The sequence below is a fragment of the Lagopus muta genome, chromosome 7, assembly GCF_023343835.1.
Source record: "Lagopus muta isolate bLagMut1 chromosome 7, bLagMut1 primary, whole genome shotgun sequence".
NCBI classification, from domain to species: domain Eukaryota; kingdom Metazoa; phylum Chordata; class Aves; order Galliformes; family Phasianidae; genus Lagopus; species Lagopus muta.
The window spans coordinates 14429933-14456614 of NC_064439.1; the positions used below are offsets into that span (position 1 = coordinate 14429933).

At 39.2% G+C, this 26682-nt stretch overlaps 1 protein-coding gene across 3 annotated transcripts in view; it reads right to left on the reverse strand.

Moving 5' to 3' along the window:
- Nucleotides 1-1185: 1185 nt before the first annotated feature.
- ZEB1 (zinc finger E-box binding homeobox 1) overlaps nt 1186-26682 on the reverse strand; it is a 102841-nt gene continuing 77344 nt past the window's right edge. For all 3 annotated transcript variants that reach the window (XM_048952282.1, XM_048952284.1, XM_048952283.1), the window contains exons 2-9: nt 18859-19059; nt 15071-15130; nt 14269-14430; nt 11391-11593; nt 8253-8358; nt 4922-6732; nt 3572-3752; nt 1186-1915 (exon numbers count right to left, since the gene is read on the reverse strand). In XM_048952282.1, the coding sequence (XP_048808239.1) occupies nt 1353-1915; nt 3572-3752; nt 4922-6732; nt 8253-8358; nt 11391-11593; nt 14269-14430; nt 15071-15130; nt 18859-19059 (3287 nt within the window). In that variant the 3' untranslated portion in view covers nt 1186-1352. The remainder of the gene's footprint in view (nt 1916-3571; nt 3753-4921; nt 6733-8252; nt 8359-11390; nt 11594-14268; nt 14431-15070; nt 15131-18858; nt 19060-26682) is intronic.

The following is a 26682-nucleotide window of genomic DNA, read 5'->3' on the forward strand; positions in this document are numbered from 1 at the left end:
AATATAAAAGTTTTCTAAAACTAAAAAGGTACATATGTCAGTAAGAAGGGTATTAATACTGCCAGGTTTGGAGACATACAGTACAAAATGTTGCACAGATCTATAAACTAAAAGAAATAAAATAATACTGATAGGTAAAAATCAGCTAACATTGTTAATAAATGGGGTCCATAATAACTAACATTTGAAAAAACTTATGAGCCAGATAACATGTCATGTATGTGTCTGAAATTAAAGTAAACCGATAAAGCAATAAAGCAGATTAGAAAATTTCCCTTGTAATTATCGTAGAGAAATTCTGCAAGTCAGGTATTAACCAAAAATACCACCAAATACTTAAATAATGAAAGATACCAGTGTTCTTACTTCTCTGATGGCTGAGTGTTTTTTCCCCCATGATTAGATTAGAAGTTTGATACAAATCAACAAATGCTAGTTATTGTAGGCCACGCATTGGAGAAAGGCCGGTGAGAGCCTTTGTAATACTGATAAATGGCACTTACAGCACACAGGTCTTGCATAAGGCCAAAGGAGATACAAAGCTTCATATCATATCCTTCATATTGTTACTACATACTCAAAGCACAATTACAAACACTGATTTTGACGACTTTGCTGTCCTTACCGGTATTAACACTGTCAGTCCCTGCAATCAGAACTCAACAACAATCTTTTCAACTACATTTTTAACCACGTGAGTAAGAAACTTCAGTTCTTCTATCATCTGCTTTCTTAAGGCTAACAATACACTTTAAATGATAATATGCTCTACTACAACATCTAATGTTATAACCGCTACCTTCTAGGTTGAATTTACAAAGGTAGCCAAGCACTGTTAGAGGTTTCTGCAAAAGGGAATTCTGTAGTGCAGAAGTTCTCACATTTCAAAAACATAATAAAATACTGAAGCGGATTTAGGAAATGTTTTGCCATTAAAAAAAAAAAAATCATATAAATCTCTCCCAATTGTACAGCTTAAAAATTAATCAACGTAAGAATGAAAATTAATACTGATAAAACAAACAATGCCAGATGCTTGTCTAATAAATCAGGTTTCCTACAACCTGTTAAACCTTCGCTTCCAGAGTCACTGTATTTTTCTAATCTGCTTCATGTTACAAACTTGTTCCTAACTTTGAAAACTGTGTGAAAAATTACTAAGTTTGAGGTTCAGGCACACCTGGATTTCTTTTTTTTTTTTTCTTTTTTCTTTTTTTTATATATATATTTTTTTACACAGTAGTGAACAGAAATCACAGTATGCAGGCTACCGTGTTTCCATGAAAAGCATGTATAATATAGAACGAACTTCATTACCGATTTATTCTTTTTCATATAGAAAAAACTATCATTTAAGCTTTATTTGTTTTTTCTTCTGACACCTGCCCATTGCTCTGTATAACTTCTGGTTCTGCATTGCTTGCTCGATTTACAACGTCATCGTTCTTGTTACCTTCACTTTTCCCTTCCTCTTCCTCTTCTTCTTCTTCTACTTCTTCTTCCTCCTCTACATCTTGTAGTTTTCTACATTCTTTTTCTTCCTGAAGTCCTTCTACCTCCTTGTCTTCCTCCTCCTCTTCCTCTTTTTCACTATCTTCCTCTTCTTCCCTGGTTAGACTCTCTCTCTCATCGGAGTCGATCTGCGATGGCGATGCCCTGGCACCCGCATGCTCGCTGCTGAGCACCTCCTGTCCCACCTCCTCCTGCTCCGTGCTGTCACGCTCCTCCGCCTCTCTTTTGCAATAGGAGTAGCGGTGATTCATGTGTTGAGAGTATGACCCCGAGTGTGAGAAGCGCTTTCCGCATTTGTCACATTGGTAGGGTTTCTCCCCAGAATGCAGTCGCATGTGTTCGATCAAATGGTGTTTGTGTTTGAAGGCTTTTTTACAGATTCCACACTCATGAGGTCTTTTACCTAGAAAATAAAGCACACACACACACAGAAGGATTCCTTAAAGTTAATATTTTAAAAATCTGTGCTGCTGCTTTCATTATAAAATGCTGTTGGTGAATGTATTATCAACAGTGAGTAACTGTGTTGAAGTTTGCTCTCAGCATTGTCAGCCTGGGTTACTTGCATAGGAATACAAGGTACAAGGGCATGTTGTTAAGCTATGAATGTAATTTGTAACTTTCTTATGAAAAACGAACATCAAGAGATAAACAGATTCTCAGATGCAACTCAGAGCACAAAACAAGAGTGAGTATAAATAGATTAGAAAAGGAGGCATTTTTCTTGCAATAAAAGTTATTCAAACTTAAAACCATTTCTGCTCTTCTATACTGATGGGAATTTAAAATCAGTGAACTTCCACATTAGCTTTCATGCGCAAGTCCTTGTACCATGTCACAGGTCAAAGGAAAATCATTCCAAAATCTTGCCTGGGACAGGTGAGTGCCTGACTGCCAACTGCCAATTGGCATGTATACCAACTGGAAAAATCTGCTTTGTTTCAGCTACTTCTCTTCCTGCTCTTTTTTTCCAGCTTTCTCCTCGCCCCTTTCCTACTTGCCTTCCCTCTGCTGTGTTTAGAAACTCTTATAAAGACAGCATGGACCCAGCTATGTTATCTTGATTCCAACACTCCAAGTTGTTCGGCAAAACAAACTCATTCAGCTTCCGCCCAGACATGAAAGACCCAGACAATGAGACAGCAGCTTGCTGCTCGTGCTCCACATCACACTGTGTCAAACAAGCAGCATTTCTGAACACTGCACTTCACTTAAGAGCAGAATGGAAAGCACAACTGTGTTATGAAAAGGAGGATTAGAGAGTCACTGAGCAGGAAGGTATGAAAATAGAAGACATTCTTAATGTACACAAGTCGAGAGTTTTAAACAAATGGTAAAGACCAAGGGGAGCCTTTTATGTTTTCAATTGTATGTTTGAGTAAAATGAAATAAAAACATTAATATGCAGAAACATAATGTAGAAAATTAACCAACAAGAAAAGACATTTTTGAAGAGATCACTGAAGAAATAGAAGGGTAACACTTTTCAAAAAAAGACTGAAGATACCAGAACTGGAACTAAAAAGAACAATTATGAAAAATCAGAAATAAAAACCAAAGCCAAAATGATATTCCTTTGAGATTACATTCTGTGTCCAGTGAATGTTTAGTAAGTTCAGATAACTAAAAATATGGCTCAATTGGAGAACCCTTCATGCTGAGTACACTGGCTTTCAATGTAAAGTATCATACATACACATGGTCCTTTTTTATAATTTGCAGTTTTTCTTTATTTAAAACCAGGCAAGGTAAATTAGAAATAATAAATCATTGATTGCAAATTGTAGCACACAGATGATCGTCCATGAGCCAGATGGAAGAAAATCCCAGTATTTCTATTTAGGGTTTAGATCTTACAAATTTAAACACGGAATTGCAGTTCTGTCAAATAAGTACATAAAGCATGGGTTCTAAGCAAGGCTGGGCACAGATGATAATAAGGATTATTATACTTCCCTCTGTTCTTACAATGCTTTCTGAGAACTGAATTTCAGTTGAGCTTATCAGTTTCTCAGTATCAACAAGGAAAGAATCTGAAACTGCATTTCCTAGTACATACCTGTGTGTTCATACTTATGTCTCAATAACGAGCTGCTCTTCTGGAATATTTTGTCACACAAATCACATGCATACATCCCATTTTCTGTCTTTCTCATCTTTTTCTTTGGGGGTGTTGAATCAGAATCATTTTGATCTTCTACATTCGATACTCCTTCTGAGCTAGTGTCCTGCCTTTCGTCCTTAAGAAAAAGCACAAAGAAGGTTGGGTTCAAGAAAAAAAAAGCACTGGTGCAGCAGTAAAATATAAGCTGAAGCTGCACAGTTGTTTCCATTCCATTTGGTAAATGGAAAAACAAAATTGTATAGACTTACATAGTCGAAATCTTTCACTGCACCTATCTGCTCTGTAGACCCCGCCATCATACAGATTCCCAATCCCCAGTGGGGCCGACTGTAATCATATCCACAGAATCACCAAGGTTGGAAAAAACCTCCAAGATCACCCAGTCCAACCATCCACCTATCACCAATATTTCCCCACTAAACCACGTCTCATAAACTTTTACACACAAGCATTCTCATAAATCTTCAAGGTTTCTTAGTTTCTGGTACAGAGAAGCCTGCATAAAATGCTGAACAGACAATTTTAAAGATTTAATTAGAAATGCTAAGTCTTTATGCGATCCACTTCTGTTCTGCTATGTCTCTGCCTCCATGTGTGTAGGTAATGCTCAGCAGGACTGAGTCTTGTTATGTCACGTCTGGAGGAACTCAGGGAAGAACAGAACAGGAACAAAGTATGATGAATACCCATTGTAGGTCCAGTTGAAAATACTTCTGAATTTTGTTTAAAGTGCCATTATGGTGTAGGACAAATTACCTACTCTGCAAGCTAAGAAAGCACAGCAGAGTGAAGAAGGTATCAAGAATTTACAAACAGTTCATTTTCTGGATGTTGGGAAAGGGGAGATAAGGAGCCACCAACAAATATACACTGTGACTTTACAGTGGTTTTACACTGTGCTGACCAGCTTTGCAGAGGTGTTAATGGTGACATCTATTACCCCTTAACAAACAAGAATAATGTTCAGGATAGGTTTGTGCTTACATTTTCTCATAGAATCACAGAATGGCTTGGGTTAGAAGGGATCTTAAAGATTACCCAGTTCCGGCCCCCCTGCCACAGGCAGGATTCCTATTCAGCAGCTCAGGCTGCCCAGGTCTCCATCCAACCTGGCCTCAAACATCTCCAGAGATGGGGCATCCATAACCTCTCTGAACAGCCTGTTCCAGCGCTTCACCACTCTAAATATTATGTAATTTATTTTGACAATTTTCTGTAAATTTCATAAGGATACACCATGAACACATCATATACAATGCACAGGAACACAGAGACTTCAGTTACCTGATTTCCGTTGGCTTGGGTCTGTTTTGGTGGTGTTTCCTGAACTGCAGGACTGACTGTAGTAGAGTACGTATAAGCCACCTGGGGAATCAAAATGGTTTGCTTATTGGCAGCAAGAGCTCTCAAGCATGGAACACTGTTCTGGTCAGCAATGGCAACAATTGTAGGTAACTGGGCAGTGACTGTAGGTATAGCAATATTTATGGGATTGGCACTTGGTGGGATTACATTTACAATAGGATCAGAGTCTGTAATACTGTTGTCCTTTTGTGGTTCTTTTTTTGCGCAAGTTAAGTTCAAAGGTTCTTCCTGGACAGAATAAACACTGTTCTGGTAAACACTAGTTATGGTAGATCTTTCCAACAGTTCTCCATGTTGCTTTGGTAGTGAAAGGTCAAGAGGTTCAATCTGTGGCTCTTCTTGTACACCCTCTGCTGTGTACGTATAACCCTGTGAATTTCTGGATGAAGAAAGGTTTAGTGGTGATGGGGATGGCGTGCTACTGCGCGAACCATTTTGAGTTGATCCCCCTGATGAAGTCTGAGATTTACTTGTATCGGCCGGATTTTGTGAGTTGTTTGTGCTGTTCTGGGGTTCACTCTCATTTGTAGTTGCTGCTTGATCCTCATTATCTGTGGGACTGCTTATTTTAACTTGTTCGGGAGAAGATGGTCCAGAAGACTGCACAGAAATTTGTCCAGCTTGCATTTTTTCAAACCACTTTTTTACCACATCCAGTGGTAGGTTTACGGAATCGGCTATTTTTGAAAGCTCTTCTGCGCTTGGTTGTGCATTTAATGCATAATATGCCTTCAGGAGCGATAAAAGGTTCTTTAAAGGGGGCTGACCAGGAGATAAGTTGTTCTCCCCAGTTTCTGATGGGGCAGGGGAGCTGGGCTTCTCAGCTTCTGTTCCACTGGACTGAGGAAGCTGAGGAGGATTTTTTGTTTCATAGTGCTTTAATTCTTGAAGTGCATTAAGATCTCCTGGACAGTCATCACAAAGAAGACAAGTGCTATCGTTGCTCTCTCCTTCAAAGTTTTTATCTTTCTCAGACTTCACCGTAAGATCTTCTGGTAACTTTTCATTTTTGCAACTGTTTGTAGGAACAGAATGTTCTTTTTTTAGATTTTGGGGAACAACCTGGAGTTGACTTGGCTGTTCCAAGCTGTAGTTGATGATAATTTTGGTTGTCCCATCTTGGTCAACCAAAGGAAGACTGATAGCTGAAATGAGAGAATGGCCAGCTTGTTGTATAGATGCATTGCTGATTGTTTCTTGTTCTTTGGATGCAAGATTAGCGTGATTGTTTTCCAATACTTGCCTTATTACATTACCATCCACTGCCACCTTAAGTACATTTTGAATGTCACTTAAGTTGATGCTTATGGGGGACACCAGACCCACTGTTGGCAGAACAACAGCTTGCACCACACCCTGAGGAGAACTGGTTGCCTGCAATGGGCTACCACCACTAAAAACCCCATTCTGCAACGGGGTCGAACAATTAATTCCTGAAGCAACCACTATGGGCTTGAATTCATAATCCACAGGTTCAGTTTTAATTTGGTTAACAGGAAGTTGCTCTTGCAAGGGTTTATTTTCTATCTTTTGTCGTATCTGTGGTCTTGCTGGGCTACCGGGCGATGCAGAAAGGGAAGGGGAGGAGCACTGAGACGTCTTGAGCCCTGACCGAGCGCGACCATTCACGGGCATCAAACCAATGCACTTCTTACTGCTTATGTGTGAGCTGTATGAACCAGAATGGGAAAAACGTTTCTTGCAGTTTGGGCACTCATATGGCTTCTCTCCTAAAGATTAAAAAAAAAAAAAAAAAAAGAAAAAAAAAAAAGAAAAAAGACATATGCAATAGTTTGCTAGGTTACAATGTAGCTTCATCAAACAATAGTAACTAGAAAAGAATATATTAAAATTACCCCTAAGGAAAGCGGTAATTTTTCCCCGTAAGGAAAGAAGTCCTTTACGCTGAATTCAAGACCAAGAGCAGTTATATAATCTACACCTCTGATCCCAGGGTCCTGTGGTAAGTTTCACTCTGACCCAGAAGTACATACAGAATGGCACCTATGTGATCATGACACATTCCAGTACTTTCTCGTAACTGGCTACATATCACATAAATGAGTCTGTGTGGTACTTGAAGATTTCATTAAACTCCATTCCAGTAGTAACACTACTAATGTCAGAAGAAGCATAAACCACTTCAGAAAAAAACAACAGAATATGCTTAACCAAAGAAAAACTATAAATGGCATAAATGCAAATTATAATTAAATAAAGAATTATATACATTTTATTGAATCAAACTCAAGTACAATGTACCCGTATCTTCCTAGAACACTCATCAGCTGAGTAAAAACAAGCAAAGTTTAAGTAAAGGGAAACTAGACACATGCATGAGACAGATGAACATTTGCCATCAGAGATGTACCCCAGGTTAAATGGTTGGGAAGATGCACACAATGATGCAATCGTGACACCCACAGACAGAGGTGACTTTTCAGGATCTGGGTTATAGAGGAAGAAGAAAGAAAAGAAAGAAAAAGAACAGCTGGACTGCATCAGACTGAAAAGCCTGTTGGCTAAAGCCTTCCCATGCACAGGAGCAGACGCCATGCTCTGCGGAAATGAAATGAAGATGACGTTTCCCGAGCAAGGGCTTCTAAGTGTACTTAATTGCTATTATCAAGGCTGATACCAACCAGTAAGAAAGAAAAAGATGGCCTAACGCCTTGCTTTCAGACTTACTGCTAGTGAGTAAAATTGGGTCAGATAGAGAAATTGAAGCATACTTATTATTATATAATATTTATAAATACATAACATTATAAGTTAATTATTTATAAATTGAAGCTGCTGTAACAGGGTATGACAATCTCACATTTGTGCCCTGAGGCTATTTTAATCATCATGTACTGGGGAAAACAGCAGCCACAGTAGGGAAGTATAGTTGCTATATCCTGATTGCTATCAATTAAAGTTTTCTAGAGAGGCTCACAACTAGCTAAGTGGTCTGCAAATGCTGAGAAAAAACAGACAAGCGAGAAAGACCAGAAGGATGCCCCATTTCTTCTGCCACACGTGAAGCTTCTTTAAATGTCACGGCTCAAGTTGCAAATGTAAATCCTCTTGAGTTATCCTACATACTTTCAGTGCACAGCTGAAGGCTGCAGTCAGTAGGTACAGAGTCTTAGAGAAAGACAAGGGAAAGCCTACTTTAAACTTACACTTACAAGACTGATATTGCACCAAAGTTATACAGAGTAGGAATGCTAGCATTAGTACATAATTCAGTGCCTGTTTTATTTACCACTGTGGATTCGTAGGTGCTCCTTTAGGTGATGTTTATATTTAAAAGCTTTTCCACATTCAGTGCACTTGAATTTTCGATTACCACTGGACTGCGTCACATGTCTCTGCAAGAAAGAATTTACAATTATTGCAATGAACAGCATACTGGAAAAAAAGCCTGTATTTTCACACAGTGACAGAGGAAATGTAATACAAAACTGAAAATAATCACAATTTTAAGAGACTGAAATTGGCATGTGCTATGCATGAAAAAGAAATAAATCAGAAGTCAGGTTAAAACTGAACCATATGCATCTTCTGAATAAACCTGGTACAGTAAAAGGGAATAAAAAGTATTCGCTCCTTCTCCTAACTTCAGGTGAAGCTTGCACTGACCCACTACGTGAGTAAGTTCCAACATATACACAGATTGAATGTGTGAAAGAAAAACCGAACAAAAGCCCAAGCCCACCAACCACAGAATATGTCACAAAAGACAGAGAAACATTAAAGCGTACAAAAGTCTGTTTAAAGTTTAATCAGTTGACTTGATTTTTCCATTTACGTGTTTGCAGTACTTGGCCTGGGATTACTTTATGTAATGGTGCCACAGGACTGCTCAAGAGAAGATGGCTCAGTGACAGCAAAGGTGCTCAGTCACAATTAATTCTTAAAATAAATAAAAACCTAAGTTAAAATATATAACAGTATGGAGTTCCTCAGTATGCAGCACTACAGTTCTTCACTGTTTGCACTGATGCTCTGTAATTATTTCTGTCATATTTCACCTTTTGAGAGCATTTATTATCAAGTTCTTTAAACTTTGACACTTAATTTAGCTTTATCACCATACTAGATTCAAAAAAGCAGAAGTGAAGAAAGATGCGTGACATGTGTATATGCTAGATATAATTTTATTACAAACTTTATTATCTATTAATGTGTGCTTTTTATGACAAAAATAGCACGCGTGCTAAAACTTAGAGTTACTTAATTACTGACACAGAACGGCATGGGTTGAAAAGGAGCACAATGTTCATCTAGTTTCAACCCCCTGCTGTGTGCAGGGTCACCAACCACCAGACCAGGCTGCCCAGAGCCACATCCAGCCTGGCCTTGAATGCCTCCAGGGATGGGGCATCCACAGCCTCCTTGGGCAACCTGTTCCAGTGTGTCACCATCCTCTGTGTGAAAAACTGCCTTCTAACATCTAATCTAAACCTCCCTGTATGGGAACTGCTGAGTCACGGCCCGAACCTCTGATTGATCACCTGAGGCGAGCCATGAGTCAGCCAGAGGAGCACAGGTGAAGGCAATTCTCCTGTGCTGCTGGAACGGGTGGAGACAGGCTCCACCACTCCTAGACCTATTTAAGATGTGTGATATATTCTTTAATGCACTGCATGAAACTGTTCATTACAGAATGAACCTCTGCATTCAGAGAACAATCCCCTGCGTTTCTTTTAGTAAAGAAAGAAGAAACATCAGCATTAAGTAGTAACTAACACATCTCTGTGTCAAATATTTACTACACTCTGGACAGAAGTCCACCCTTTTCATACCAAAGAATGGGTATGGAAAATAGGAATCACAGGTAGGTGGAGTATTTTCATAAAACCTCGTTGTTTTTGCATAAAGGATTTGAGCAGGATGCATGTGACTTTCTTCACAAGTTCTGCTCAACTCCTTATTTACTTCCCCTTTGCCTGCTTTAACTATTTAACCTAATTATATTATCAGTAAGAAGTTAATTCTTCAGTTAAGAGATGCTATATATTGGAAGATACAATCACTTGGTCATTAAAAATGATCAGGGAATCATGCATACATAGCACCATTTGAAGAATCACATATTAGGTAACTGTCTCAGGATAGAATATTTGGTCTGTATCAGTGTGGGATGTATTTTGCTTGCATAATCCTTTGGTACTCTACCAAAATTACTCTCGTTTCTTTCTTTAATGCTTTCATACATAGGGTTTGAATTTTGGGTGGTTCTGAGTGGAGCCAGCCTCCTCCCAACTACTCTTTTCTTCTGCTTTGAGGTTTCTAGTCAGAAAAACTGAAAATAAATGTTGCAGCTCACAACAACTAGATCTTACAAAACGCATTCATAGATTTTATAGGCATAGATATCAGCTGTATATAAGATGATAGCACCTTTAAAGTGGAAGCCAAGGCAGTAAGAGCACAAGGCAGAAATGAACTGTTCACAGGAAAAAAATCAGAGCAGCTCTGCCAGAGCACGCTGGTGAGGTTATTCCAAGCCCAGCAGAACAGCAAAACCTTTGGGCAGCATTGCCCATACTTCTTGTAATGTTTCCTGAAAGTATTCATGTGGGGATGAAGGACAATGCACTTTTAACCCTGATAAATTCTTTGAATTAGTGATAATTTAAAGAACAGTAATTAATATGCAACATGTAAAAGATCATCTCATTTTTTGTCATTAATTTTATGTCAGAGTTTTTGAGTTTAATGAAAATATTGCTGTTTTGGAGCTGCAAGAAGTACATTCTCTTCACTATTCATGGCTTTGTGTATTTCCCTCCTCTTTCAGCTAAAAGGAGTATCAATCTTTGTAGTCTGACCTCAGAAGGGAGAGTTTCCAAGTCTCTTTGTAATTTGGTGGTAAAAAATCTGTATCTCTTTTCGTGGCTAATTCCTGACTGTTTCAGTGAGCTTCACCTGGCTTGCTGAGCTTCAGCACCCCCTGGTAAGCTATGAAAGCATGTAATTGGAGTTGGGCGATGGGAAATCCTAGGGATAAAAGAAAAACAGAAAAGCTGGGAGAGGGGAACCTCAGGCACCTCAGCAATAATGGGGTGATTAACTCATCATGGGCATTTCAAGGAACCATGCCCTCATGTCAACAAATGAACCACAGAAAATAAGCTCAGAATATCTTTAGCACTTCTGAAAACTGAAATTCAGACCAAACCGTACTGCCTAGATGAACGGAAGTACAGGAACTCAGATCACACCCTTTGTTAGCTATGGAAGAACTTTGACTTCAACAGTGGGTTTAAGTGCTCCAGGATCGGCACTTCAGGCCACAGGACTCTGAGACGAACATCCAGCATGCTCTGTAGGTCTCTGCTCACACATCAAGCGTTGCTGCAGAGGACAGCTGGGCCTCCAGCCAACTGCCACTGACCTGATCTCGTCCTGACTTGTGCGACGTCATGTGGCGGTCCAGCTGTGTTCTGTATGCAAACGTGTAACTGCAAAGGGAGCAACTGAAGTTATCCTCGTTTTTTTCATGGCGGTATTTAATGTGTTCCTTCAGAGAGGTAAAGCGCTTGTACCCTCTATCACAGTACGGGCAGGTAAGCAGCTGGGAAAATGCATCGGGTGTTCCTGCACAGCAGAGAGAAAATGGCGCATTTAAATAAGATGTAAACTCTGAACTCAACCAACATGGACAGACACAGTTTACATTCATACTTACGACTGTAAGATAGCGTGCAGCTGCTGGAAAGCTCCGTCTGGCTTAGAAAAGGAACAACGACTGTTCGCATTTTTTCTTTAGGCATTGTGTTACTGACTGCAGTAGGGTGCAGCTGTCCCAGCGTGTGCTGGAAGATGGCAGCACAGTGATGTTCCCCAAAACCACACCTCTGTCCCCACATAGCACCAGAGCCTCTGCACGTGTCTCTGATGAGAAAGTACTCTGACCACTGTAACGTGGTTTTAGACCTAGCAACCTCTGTAGGCCTGGTTAGCCCTACCACTGGCAACCCTGAAATGATGTTCACAAAATAAGTCTAGCACTGCAACACTTAATGGTCACCCTATTTCCAGATTCTGAGGAATGAGCAACATTTTTAGGCTGCAGAGAATGATTTACTTGTCTCTCAACACAAAACTGTAAGAGAAAGAAGACCAGAAACACAGCTGATACTCTTTATAGTTATGCAGGAGAAGCAAATGAGTGACAGAAAGAAGAGATATCAGATGTGATGCCATAAATATGATTCTAATACAACTGTGGGATTTATTCTTTTGGCTTCTGTGAAGTTACTTCTGTACCAGCAAAAAGTGAAATCAGATTGAAGCTGAATATTAATTTGACAGGAATATTTCTCAGAAGTCATCATTTATGAAGCTTTAACTCTATTTTTTCTTATCAGCATTTAGTTATCCCCCATATATAGTAATTTATTCTACGCTAGAAAATATTTTTGTTCTGAGATTTAAAAAACATCTTACTTTATAGATTAATGGAAAAAGTGCTTACAAAAATTCAGGGTGCACAATATTGGATCAAACTATCTGTTTATGAGGTCTGATAACATCCAATGACCATGCTTCAAGGGAAATGGAAAGCAAATTTTGCAACAAAGCATCTATTCATTGTGCTGAGTGACAGCACAAAAGTGGAACATCTGCACAGATTACTACTTTATGATCTGAATTGTGAGGTGCAAACAACTGGGGTACAGATTGTCATTTGAAGTTGCTGAACTATAAGCAATTATTAATACTGATAAAATTAACCAGTAGTTTCTGAAGTACTTCTGAATTATCTATCTTCGTGACACCTTCCAGCAGTTACTGCCATAGATTGAGTATGTGCTCTATACAGTAGCAATCCCTATTTGTGTGGAATTTCCTGCCATTTTCACTGAACACACCAATGCTTTTGCAACAGTGGAGAGTCAGACCAGTTTTCTTTACTAGGTAAAAATAACTTTTCTGTCACACAGGATCTTTTTCCCTCCTTACAGGAACAAGCTGGTAACACTCAAACTTCACTATTTTTGTGCTGCTCTAACCAGTTCAGGTTCTGTTTCTCCAAGACTAAGTAAAATGAACACATGCTCATGTGTGGATACAGCATGCTTCCCTTCAGTTCATTTTTTACATCTACAATTCAATTCACACGACATAAGGAATACCACATAGCAGCACAAATACAAGCCAGTAGAAATGTCAGAAGCATAACTTAAATTCTGCTTCCATTGGAGCAAATGCCAAAATGGCAGAGGTTTCACAAAGCCCAGTGTTAAATACTCCGATGCTCTGTCACCTCACTTGTCCCTCCCCTGCTATGGAGGAATCTATCTTTACCAAATATCAGTACATTCCTGGCATTCTCTCTTCCAAATTATTAAAACACTGAGCATCATTGTTCAGCATGGTGACTTTCAGAGCACTTCCATCTGAACCTACAGAGACAGGTACAATTTCAATTATTAATGCTGAAGTGTATTTTTAATGATTGCACAGAAATCACTGCAAGTCTGTAAAACTAACCTGACAAGCTGTGCCACTGCAACTACAGATTAAAATTTTAAAAAACTTTAAAATGCTACTGTTAAGAATATATCTTAATTGAATTTTACAAAACATGTGAAGTAAATCACAGAACATTGGAAATTCACGTCCTACTTATGTAATATATAGGCAGGTACTCATTTTACATTTCTTAAATATATTCTTTTTTATTACTAAAATGTCTAATAACATAAGAACTCTGAGAGACCAGGACAAGTTTGTCAGCAACACCCCTTTCACTGCTCTCCCTTAGACTCCAGTAAACTAATACACCCACAATGACATCTTTCAAATATGTACATTTTTAATGAACAACTGGATCAGAACATCTCCAAACCATTTAGGTAGGGAGTTATTTTCAATTACCTGTTTCATGAAGAATTAATTAAGAACAAAAACAAGTTATAATAAAATAAAAACTTTCTTATTCCAATATGAAACAATATATTCAAAGCCTACTGGAAAGGCAATATTTCTCAATGAGCTTCCATTAAGAAACATACAAATATTTTTGCATAAGTAATGTTTCAATTTTCTCTATTGTTGTCTTTTTGGGAAAATAACCCCAGTAGATTTACGAGAGCTTAAATTTACTTCCCACTACAATTTAGGTACTAATACAACGGTCTCCCAGTGCATGTCTTGCATCACAAAATCAAGTATATGTGCTGTTGTCTTTCAAAACACAACAGAACTTTGCAGTCAAGTGCTTAACATAATTTATTTTGAGCGAACTGAACTGGTGGCATATTTACCATTTTCATCCTGACCACTAGCTTCTGGTGTGCCTTGTCTCTGGTCCTCCTCAGGTGCTTCAGGGTAAATAACAGCTGTATCTTCTTGTTGAAGGAATTCTTCAACATTAGGGTCATGGTTCTGTTCATTTTCTGCATCAGAATCACATTCATCTTCTTTTACTAAGAGCAAAAAACCAACATACAACATGTCAAATGAAAACTTAAAAAAAAAACAGGAAAAGAGATCAATAACTCACATTTCCAAATCAACCTCTATCCAAGGATTTCACAGCTCTTTATGAATACTAGCATAGGCTCTTTAAGGTATAAGAACATGCAAAGTTTTAACACAGAGAAACAGAGGCATAATGACAATTAAAATGACTAAGAGCACCGTTTGCACTCTTTGCAAACTTTGCAAAAATGCACTATTTAATTCAATGCATTTTTGCACCTTATGTTTATCTCTCCTAGAACTCTTAAATGCAGCAACATACAATGATTGAGGCCTTGTAGTTTGAAAGACAGTTTAACATCTTGCTTCCACATTTGAAAAAGTCTGTCCTGGTTTGATTCTGATACTGAAGATCCACATTTCATTTTGCTTTCTATATAATCAGTACAAGTAGAGGAGTGGAAAAGGAGATAAGTACCAGCCTACATTTATTTTGGTGTATTCCTTATTAATTAAAAACACTACCTACTAGCCTACAGTTGTATTCTACCAATAAGACCAGTGTTATTCCCCCTTTTGTTCTCATCGCTGAAGCTTTGGCAGACAAGCTATAAGAATAAGGGACACAGATAAACAAACAAATACCTGTACATCCAACTTCATCTGACTGAGCTTCAGGCCCCAGGATTTCCTTCGTTTCTTTTCCTGTTGAAATATTACATTTCAGAAATTGTTCTGAAACAAATATTCAAAACAAACCAAAACAAAAAAAAGCCCCAAACCAACACCCTCAAACAACAACAACGAAACACAACAAAACCACATACACACAATAATGTAATGTATTTGAGGAGCTATTTCTGCAGCATTTTTTCCACTTCTCTAATTGCATTATAGGACAACATACTTCCAAAATATATGGATTCCACATTACTCCAGCATAATTGGTTGAACCACAGAGATATTTCACAGTGAAAGAAATTAAATTTTCAAAGGAAACCATACTACACGCTAGCCATTAAGGCATTATTTGAAGACAGGTAAAGACAGGTGAAGACTAGGACAGTATGTTTCTCCAGCAAATATGGAATAAGCCATTTAAATGCAGCTGATACACTACAACATCATTTCCAGAAAACAGAGTACCATAAAAATATTAAATTTACTTCATTTTTTTTCAGTTAGCAATTTTTGGAAACAGTTGATGATCTGCAGGTCACGTCTGCAAAGCTGCACGCTGCTTTCCCTTTCTTTAGAGAAACATAGAATGGCTTAGGAGTGTATAGCAAAATGGTAACATCTTTTTCACTCCTTTATCAATTAGTATACCATTTTACTGTGTGTAAATACAATAGCAGTCAATAGCAGTCAATAGTCATAGCTTTATTTTGGAGGTGGTATGTGCGTCAGAGCTATAGTGCAGAGAAAGACTCTTACGTGATTTAAGATGCTAGAATATATGACTGACAGGATCCAAAATGACAACTGTTACATTTTTATTTACATTACTTCACTTTAATTCAGTGCAGGGTAAAAATTTTGGCATGTCTAGTCACAACTGCAGAATGAGCCAAATATAAATACAGGAAAAGCCAATTTCTCCTTTATACGTGAGATGAGAAATCCTAGGTCAAGTTTGATATCCCAGATACAAATGGCTTCCTTAAAGGAAAAGACACTTATTTTGGTCTACTTTTACAAAACCCACCAGACTGAAGAGGGAAGGGGGGGGAGCTCTATCTGCAAATATTCATAAACAACAACAACAAAAAAAGGTAAAAAGGAAACTGTATGACATAAATCTTTCACTGACTCAAATTAGTATCTGAAAAAAAACCTCACCACAGTACATAAAATATTAGTCAATACCCGACTGTGAAGTAATTGTATTTTTGGCTCCTGATACCACAGGCTTTGTTCAGAGTATGTATGGCAGTTGATGGCAGGCAATGAAAATTCAAATCCAAAATTTCATTTCTTAAAAATATTTATGATAGCAACTACACTATTTTTCTTCCTAAAAAGGTTTGTGATTTTTCCCCATTATGAAATAGGCTATGAGGCACGGAGCTACTATCTGTAAGTTATTACCTATAGGAGCTTAAATTACAGTGTCTCAAGCAAGTTCCATTCTATTGCTGGCAAGCAGCAGAGGGGCTGAGCAAGCTTCTTGCTCTGGGTGGGAGTACAGACACTCAGCCACACTCTTATGTATCTCTACAGCACCTGGTAGAGCCATTGAATTAGATCTAGTCAGCCACTCAGAAACCACAACCAACTCTTTAAGACCACGTAGCATTGCCTGGCCCTGCCACAGCCACCTCAGCATAGCAGCACTACTTGGCTCTCACCATTTCTCATGAACTGCTGCACGGGACTTCCAGAGCTAAATGCTAATTTCCAGGTCACAGGCACCAAGCATGACACTACCATGATGTCACAAGCTGATTATAAAGATTCAGAGTTGGATAAGATAACTCAGTAGAAAAACAGAAAATTTGGTTGTAAGCAGAAAACTTGATCAAGTTGATGCCATGAACATTAAACCTCCCCTCAAATGTAATTAATACAAAATAGTGCAGCAGCCTTCACCAGCAATCCATCACTGAGAGAACACAATCTATCTTACTGTACATAAGCTCAACCTAACACACTAGATGTTAAAGTTATGTTGAATTCCAGAGGGACCTTACAGGTAAAACATAATCCACTAGTTTTGAAACTAGTTTATTTCACCATTGGCACAGTTTTTTTAACTGTTCAATTTTTTAAACCTATCTTAGTTCCAGGTCTGAGATCTCTAGATTTCCTAAATACTCAAATACATAACTAATACTTTTTTCAAGTTTATTAACATAATAAATCAATAGGGTTTGACATTTCACTTTTTAATTGTAGCACAGGCTTTAGTTTAACCTAAAGCAAAAAGAGCTCACAGCATAGGATTGATGCACACATGAATGCTGGCACCCCGCCAGCAACTGGTGCCGGATGCACGTGGTTCACTTCTTCAAATCTGTGTGACTGCTGCAGTTAAACCTCTGGAGATACACACCTTATATTTAAACCACCTGTTCTGAAGGTCTCGTAGAAGTTCAGTTAGAATGACTGGAAACGGAAGGAAACTAATCTGATAAAGAGATGTTACGTGTGTTCCTATTCTCGTGTGCTTGCAAACTGAATAAATGTGTAAAAAACCCATTCTGTCAAGTCCAACTACAACTAGGAACTTTCAGTACTAATCCAGTGATGAAAAACAGCTTAGTAAAACTGCCATAGTGTATGTTTACTAAAGACAATTGCCACTCACAGTGACGGTGTCAGCATTGCACAGACACTACGCCAGCACTGCTCCCTCTGAGACGAAGATCACGTATTCAATACCCTACTTTTAGGATTTCTAATGTACAACCAAGACTGATGATGTGATTTTCAGCTTGCACCTTTCTTTCTATGAAAGCCATAAAAAAGCAAATAGAGTTTTACCACGGCAAATCAAACCTCCATGAAACACAATTTAGCGTTCATTTTTCTCACACAGCCTTTGCCAGAAGTTCAAACAATCTATTTTAAAAAACCTTACTATCAGATAAAAAAATCCTCCTGGTTGCTACAAAAGAGGCTTCAGAACTCATAATTTTTACATAAGAAATGTACAGTAATTTTAGTAAGCCCGTAAGCAATCATCTGTCTGATGGAAGCCTGGCTGAGTAACCAATGACCAAGGCAGAGAGAATACCATTTGATTCTCATGACACAGAGTAGAGTTTGGTTCAAATGCTTCATTTTAGTCAACAAATCTTAATTAAAATGGCACATTTGAAATAGGAAGTCAAAAAAGATGTCATTACATATCTAGAGCTCTGAGACTCTCCAGAAGCGGCCTCAGGTAAGATACTGGCTGTAACTATCTGCAGGTGTAGCCCCAAGAAATGTTTGGTCCTCATCTCAGCCCAGTCTCAGTCCATACCCCAGGTTTCCTACACACGTTTGGCTGGGTCAAGAAATAGTCTCCATGCAGCCCATTTTTACGCAACTGCAGGAGAACAAAGATTTTGCAGAACTAAGAAAATCATCTACCTAATAATTTAGCTTCAAGTTCCACATTTCACAGCACACCTTGGCAAGAGAAGCTACATAAAAGCTGGACCACATTTAGTGGCCATATGAGTGCTTTCAGCTCATTTAGATGTGAGGTCACACAATTATTCTTAAGTCACAAGTTTTAGCAAAGTGGATGCTAAAGAATTGTGGCTGGAGCTGAGGCACACACAGGGCTATATCTCATACACCAAATCAAGAAAATTAAGTATAACGCAATAATTACATGTTTATCAGTTATAATCATTTCAGTAACAAAGTAACAAAAAAATTCTATCGATTCTTCTTGGAAACATTACTCTGCAGAGACTCATCAGTGAAAATGAACATACCTTCATCTTCCCAGCAGCTGTTTGTGCTCCCTTCCCTTTCACTGTTTTCTGGTAACACTGCGTGGTCTGTTGGCAAGTCATCTTCTGGCACACTTGCATCACAGTCTGCTGCATCAGTTATACTTTCTTCTTCCACTATATGCAATTTATCTTCATCATCTGAATCTGAATTTGCTTCTATCACGTTATTGTAATTGGTGACTGCAGACAGATAAAAAGCGAAATACTGATCAATATACTCATACTTTACTGCACAAAACTTTAAAGCTTTCAGTACTGTAGCCAGATGCTATATCTAGGGCATCTCTATGGAGTCACATCATTAATTCTTTTTTCCCTATGTGGACGGCAGCAGCATGAAAGCAATCTGGACATAATGGCGGCACAGGAGAAGGCACCTGCAGGCTGCTGGGCTTCTGCCATGGCCAGGAACCAGGAGACTGCTGCACATGCAGTCCAGAATGAGGTTACACCAGGCCATTCCGATTTGGATGACAGAAGGATGCTATACGCTTCCTTTAAGTACATTCCAGTCTACTCTATGAAATACTTGATAGGAGCACTAAATGGGAACAACAAGGATACAGCACTTAGAAGTGCTAAAGTGCTCCTGCTCCGGGCTAAAGTGCTCTTGCAGATACACCCAGAGCACGCTGGAGGCTCAGCAGTACAGACGTGAATGTGAAAATCTCTGAGGTGACTTAGGAAACATTTCCAGCTCTCTGCCACAAAAAGGTAATAGCTATTCCTTGTCATCACGGACATCATACATTAAGAGTCTTGCAGACACACAATCACAAATGATACTTACATTCCTGACACATAGAAGCAGATTATTATTAAAATAGCCTTAATCTATGAGCACAGAACATCAGTAATGACAATTTCAACTTACAGACTATGTATTAAGAAAAAGTATATTTTCACTACCTGTTGAAATGTGTTGAAAGTTTGAAAGCTATTAAACATTTACTGAATCTCTATATTTGTATTAATTCTCGACTGTCAAAAACTTCTTACTGAAATGCTTCAAAATACAGTTTAATAGAGATTACAGTAATCAGTGACCAAACCAGAAGAGTTCCCTGGCTGTGGGAGCCCTTTGGTGGTTGTAGAATTGCACACAGCCACAGGACCCTGCAACCCCTGCCTACTGGCACTGTCAGCACACCACAAGACAGACTGATTGTCTCACGTGAACACTGCATATTAATGTAGATAAATGGGAGACTCAACTCCAGCTCTTCTGAAGTTAGTTCTTTCTTTTTCTTTTTTCATAGGTACTCTAGTCATTTGAAAATGCATTTAAGCAGAGAAAGTGAGTAACATTATGAATGGACAAGCTGCTATCTCATTTCCTCCCCATTTCAGAGAAAAATGTCCCATCTCAAATATGCATAAGCATGACAAAAGAGCCTTTTGAATCTAAAATAATCATGTTTCCATATTTTATACATGTAGCGTTATTTGAAAAATGTAGTATATGCCATAATTCATGGTATCAAGCTATCAAGCTATTCTAAGGCACAAATTTAGATAAAATTGCCTAAATACTAGTATTTGACCCATTTCTATCAATAAATTGATTCTCACGTAATATTCTGTAACAGATCCTCCAAAGTAAAATAGGTATTGAGGTAATATAGTGTGAAAGGTAAGACATGCACAGATACCCTCACCGCAGCAGAAGAGATTTATGAATTTCCTTGCCTGAAAAGTGGTAAACACAAGTTTTAAAAAGGTCAAGAATAGACAAAGACTACAAGGAGGACATGGATAAATCTTTTTGTCCAGTTGGCAGTGATGCTTACATGTAGAGGACTATGAATATAAAACCCCGACATACAGACTTTTGCCACAGGCAAAAGATATAACAGTAGAGACCAAAATTCACACACAATACATATACAGATATATAGGCAAAAGTTGAGATTTCAGCTACACAGTAACTAATTCTTGAATTATTTTTTTTAAATTTCCCTGTTTGGTTTGGTAAATTAAGTAGAACTCCTTCTATTAGGTTTGAAGTATTCTGCCTGCAGGGAAGATGAAAAACGAATCAGAATGAGGGCATGCTGTGAGTGCGGCCCAGCGCTGCTAGGATCCGGCCTCCTCATCTCAGAGCACACGACCCCACACGTTCTTTGTAGTCCCATCAGCCAGCAGTGCTCCCAAAGCCTCCTTTACAGGAAGCATGCCAGAATTAGAGTCCTCATTATATGTTTGGTATTTCCCTCCGAGGCATTCAGCAGAAATGCTTCAAAGCGTTTAATTAATTTTGCCGTAGCTGGGCGATGGTGTTTCGATTTTACAGACAACAAACTGACTACTTAAAACTGAGAGGATTCCGTCAGCAATTCTGCCATTACCACGTCAGTCTAAGGCCTCTGGGGTCTCACTTTGCAGAAGACTTCACGTTCCTATAGCAATTCACATGTCCAAAGCACAGGCGTGCTCAGCCCAGATGCAGTATATGCTCAGAGTCCAGGCAGCTGGGGTGACACCTGGGAACAGATCACCTCCAGAATATGGGACCTTCCTGAACCACCTAACTGCTCTGTGAAAGAAAGAGAATGAAATCCAGCTTCTCGGTGGTGCCTTCAGACCCTCAGAGAGTCTGCTTTTGACTGCTGCAGCCCTCTACTTGAATTACCGTGCTTTGCAGCAATTAAGGCAAGGGTTCTGGAGACAAGGGCTTCCTTTAATAAGCATCCCTGATTCATTCTCCGGGCACCATTCCTCTTGTGAAAAATTTATGTGATCACATAATTAAAGATCTTATCATTATGCATACATGCAAGGGACAAATTAAAACCCTTTGAACAATCTCCATTCTGACATTTTCCAACTTTTTGTGAATGCTTGACTTTCAAAGTCAAGCGTTTGATTTCAAAGAATACATTAATAGAAACGATGGCTTAAAAACAATCAAGCTCTGTAATTTTATGTATTTTCAGCTAATTGAAATTAAAACCCCATTACATTGTAGCACACTGATGCATGCATGGTATTCCTTCCCTGAAGGGCAGAGAAGCTTTGCAGAGAGATCTTGACAAATCAGATGGCCAGGCAGTCACCAACCACATCATATTAAACAAGACCAAGTGCTGGATTCTGCATTTGGCATGGGGCAGCCCTGGACATGCGTAGACTGGAGGATGAGAGGCTGGAGAGCAGCCCCATAGAAAGGAGTCTGGAGGCTCGGGATGATGGCAAGGTGAAGGTGAGCCAGCAGTGTGCGCTGGCAGCCAAAGGGCCAACTGTGCCCTGGGGTGCACCAGGCCCAGCACTGCCAGCGGGTGAGGGAGGAGTTGTCCTGTTCTGTGGCTTTATCTCAAGCACTGGGTGCAGTTTGGGCAGCACCGTATCAAAAGGACATAAAATCATTAGAGAGCATCCAAAGGAAGGCTGCAAAGATGGGGAAAGATCTGGAGGGTAAGACATGTGAGGAATGGCTGAGGGCCCCTAAATAAATACCAATTATTATATCTTTAGTACTTCTGTAATAAAGATGAAACAGTCATTGAAAACACATGAAAAATACATCTTATAAAGCATAATTTTTTTTTTTTGATTGATTTCTTGCTACACTATCCTGATTCTTAAACCATAAATAAGTGCCTGTGGTTGAAACTTTCATTGCTTCTTTTTCATTTTTATTACAAACAACTGCAAAATGGATTGCAGAAAATGAGCTTTGCTTTCTGTATTTTTAGAGTCCTGAATGCTGGAAACACATGCAATGTTGCATCATTCTCATTAAAAAAGAAATGTGTTCAAATGGAATACTGGTTAAGTTGCTTAAACAGAGAAACATTATTTGACTGGTTGAATGTAGCTATGAAATCACAATACACATTTGTTGTCAAATTCAAACATGGTACTTGAATGGAAAATAATCTTTAGTTTTCTGATTTAAAACCCATGTTCCTAGGAAATTTAAGGAGAAGACCAGCATCGCAGTCATTAAAGACTATAGGATTTGCAGTGATGAAAGCCTATAGGACTCACTGTTTCCACAGCAAGTACTATATTGAAAGATTCCCCAAAACAGCAAGCATAGCTGGCAGTAGGAACCTGGCCACCACTCACCAGATCAGAATTAGTAGACAACATGAGTATTAACAGTTATTTTACTTTACCATTCCCAACAGGAAGAATGCCCCAGTTAAGTCAATAACATTAATTCTGATAGGATTTATATATCCCAACAGGAAAAAACGTATGTGGTGGAACACATACAGGAATAATTTGAAATCAGGTGGGAATGGCACAGAACTGCACTAATAATCAGAAATGAATCCATAATCTCTAATCTGCATTACCTGGACATGGAAGCCAACAAAGAGAAGGGCCTTGCCATTACAATTCTTTCTTTGTACTCACCAGCAGTCACTATATTTATATAGAGTATGGTCCTACATTCTTACTACCTTTTGTATACCTCTTTATTTTTAATCTGAAATCCTACATGTTTCCATAGGGGAAAAAAAGCAAAACAACAAGCTCTTTGGGATTTGAGAAATAACACAATCAACCTACATTTTTTAAACGAGATGAACACATGCAGTCAACACACTGAAGTTGCACGGGCTCAGTATCTCAACATTGAAAAGGCAGGAGATCCAGAACAAGTTGTGAGCGATTCTGACTCTTTACAAATCCCTACTTCTAAAAGCTCCTTCAAGTCTAATAATAAATTTTGAAAACTTGCTCAAGAGCACTGTTAGAACAGAAACCTTTGATTCTACAAACCGGAACAGTTCCTGTGCCGTTTGAAGGGCATTCTTGGTTCATGGATTACTGCTCTGACGGCAAACAACAATCTCTCAGAGACCACTTAGTGTCTACCAGTTCAACTGAAAATCTGTACTTACACATTCTTTTGCTTTAGCCTTAAAATATTTAAAGCAGAATATACTGCAAAGGCAGAAACCTGATAATTTAGCATGCAGTATTTGGAGATATACTATTAACTTTATTACTGTTGCAACATGAAATGCTGTACTTCTATCATTTTGCTGATAAGCTGCCCAGTGTCTTTAGCACAGTGAGATATTTCTGTTGTCACATTTTCCGAGCCAGTTTAACACACAAATTCAAAATTAGAAAGTACCTTCTATACAATTACACATACAGAACCTTGCTAACATCTGATATAGAAACATGTGGAAAAGCTTAAGGAAAGGGAAAGTGTAGGTTGATGCCTTTTGATTAATTCTCCACCCATTTACAACAGTTATTGTCTATGGAATTCCTACACGAGACACTGACTTCACGCCCATCAGCCTAATTTTTTATCAATTTATCTAGTTTTTAAATTCACAAAAACGTTTGCACCCACAATATTCTAAGGCAAGCAGCTCCACAGCTATGTGTGCTTCCTTGCACAGCCCTTCTTTCTGTGAGTTCTTGTCTACTGTTACTCACAGAGAAGCCGTTCATCATTTCTGTGCCCCTGTCTTCTGTTTTGCTGCATCCTTGTTCACACAGGTGCGTGCAGTATTCAGGTTGCAGATGCAAATAGGAAAAGCAAGAGAACAATATGCTGTTTTCTTCTCCATCCCTTGTCCAATGATGCAAGTAAAATGCTAGGACAGTGCACCCCACAGTACCCTCCACTTACACTGCTTTATCCACATAGATTTTTTTGCCAGCTGGTTATTTAGAAATATTGCCATTACCTTCCAAATAAGTGCAGGATCCCCTTGGTGAAATTATTCACTGCTTCCCAGCCCTGCCCCAGCCTCCCTTGGGCAGCAGGGAGACTTCCTGCAGCACTGGGACAGGCACTGGTGTAGCAGAGAGCAGTGGGAGCTGCACAAAACATCACCTGGGCAGCTTATGCAGCAGTAAAAAGAATTTAAAATGAGATCTCGTTATGTGGAAAGTGTGAGGAAAATGTATTATGGTGTTAATAAAATCACTCAAGGAAAAGAAAACTACAAAAAAAAAAAAAAGCTAGATTAGATTCTTAAATAATCAATTTTAAATTTAATTTGAAAACCGACTTGCAATTTTCAGCAAAGTCATTCTGCTTTTAAAAGCAGTATATGCACTATAGCTGTGGAGAACAGAACTGTATGTTATATATAAAGGGTGACTCACTGCTTATTTATATACATACACACATGTGAGCTGCCCGCACAGGAAAAAGGGAACTGGCTTCAGTTCCTTCCTCTGCCTGCAGGGATCAAACTTACATCTCCCACACGTGTTTACATAAATATACGAATATTTATACAAACGTAGGACTAAATATTTACACCTACTAAGCACGATTCTTGTTTAACTAATACAAATCTGTTTCAAAGACATTTTTACACTGCATAAGTTAATGCCAATTCCCGCTCAAATACAGCCTGACACACACATTTTGAGTGAATATTCTGACGAAATATAAACCATAAAATCCGATGCACTTCACGTGCACTGTTGTACAGAAATCATCCCAAGACACATGTACTGAATCATTTGGTCTTTGGTCAATTCAAGCAAAGTTTAACACAGACACTTTGCAAAGGGACCACATACTGCCACATGCTCTACTGTGCCCTACTGGAGCACTACTACATGCTCTAGAAGGGAGGCTGTGTGGCTGGATTGTGCCTCCACGACACATGCTAAAGTCAATGGTGTAAACACAAACTTTCTGTTTTAATTTTAAATCACGGATTTCAAATCAGACTGTACTTGAAGTTACATCCAAAGCTCTGTGTTCTATTTCTTTATCGACCTAGACCAAAGCCTGATGATGTGAGTACAGACAGTTCTGCAGCATCATGCTAAATGGCCGCAGCCCTGGCACCAGGCTCTGTGATGACATAAGCTGCACCTGGAGCAAATCTGGCAATATATTCCAGCCTCGGCGATTACATTTTTGCTGCTTGCCTTTGTTAATCTGATCATTGGTCAGACGTAGAGTTTCCTCAGTCCCATAGGCACAGTTACATCAGAGCAGGGCAGGTTGGTAGCACACTGCTCAGTAGCCCAGCAGCAGCTGAAGTTTGTCCTAGCGAGGTGGATGAATGCCAGGAGCAGTGACCAGGCAGTGCTGCTGCCTCATCTGCCGCCCCTGGAATGGGGCTTCAGCCAACGCCCTGCTTTGCCCATGACTAACACAAGCTCTGGGCATAAATATTCCCTATATCCTCAGCTACTCAGCCACATACTTAAGGCATTAGATTTTACTTTTTTTTTATCATTTCTGGGATGCTGAGCCCAACACTGAATCAGGGAAGGGATCTGAAAAGGAGTCCCACTGACTGTAAAGGCTTAGTAGGAATCTCTGCTGGTTCTGCTGGCCAGAGCAGCAAGGCTGCACCCATGTGAGCAGGCAGGGAGGGGGAACACAGACATAAATAGACGGTGAACTTGCTTGTCTCTCAACAAAACTAGCTCTCTTCTGGTCTTGGACTGATTGCTAGTGGCTGCAACGTACCTAGGAGGCTCCCAAATCAATGCACAGTGAGAGTGCCAGCCTGATCTGAACAAAGACCCTGAAAGGGTGTGCATCTGCAGCCAGACGTCTCTGGAAGGGACACATGGTTCCATCTGCAGAGGCTCCAGGATAAAAATTTCTATTACTCATCCTTTATAGCATCAATTAAATGAGACTGGCACCAAAATCTGTACCACCTGTAGAGGGGAGGGACCTTTTGGGACATCTGTTTCTATCCTCTCTACTACAAGCAGCCAGGCCATGTACTTCTTCACAGTTTAACTACTGAAAGGATCAAGCACATTCTTGACAGACCCAGCAAGACGTGACAGCACTGAAAGATGTGTGCGGTCCTTCAACATATCACTGCAGCCAAGAGTTTG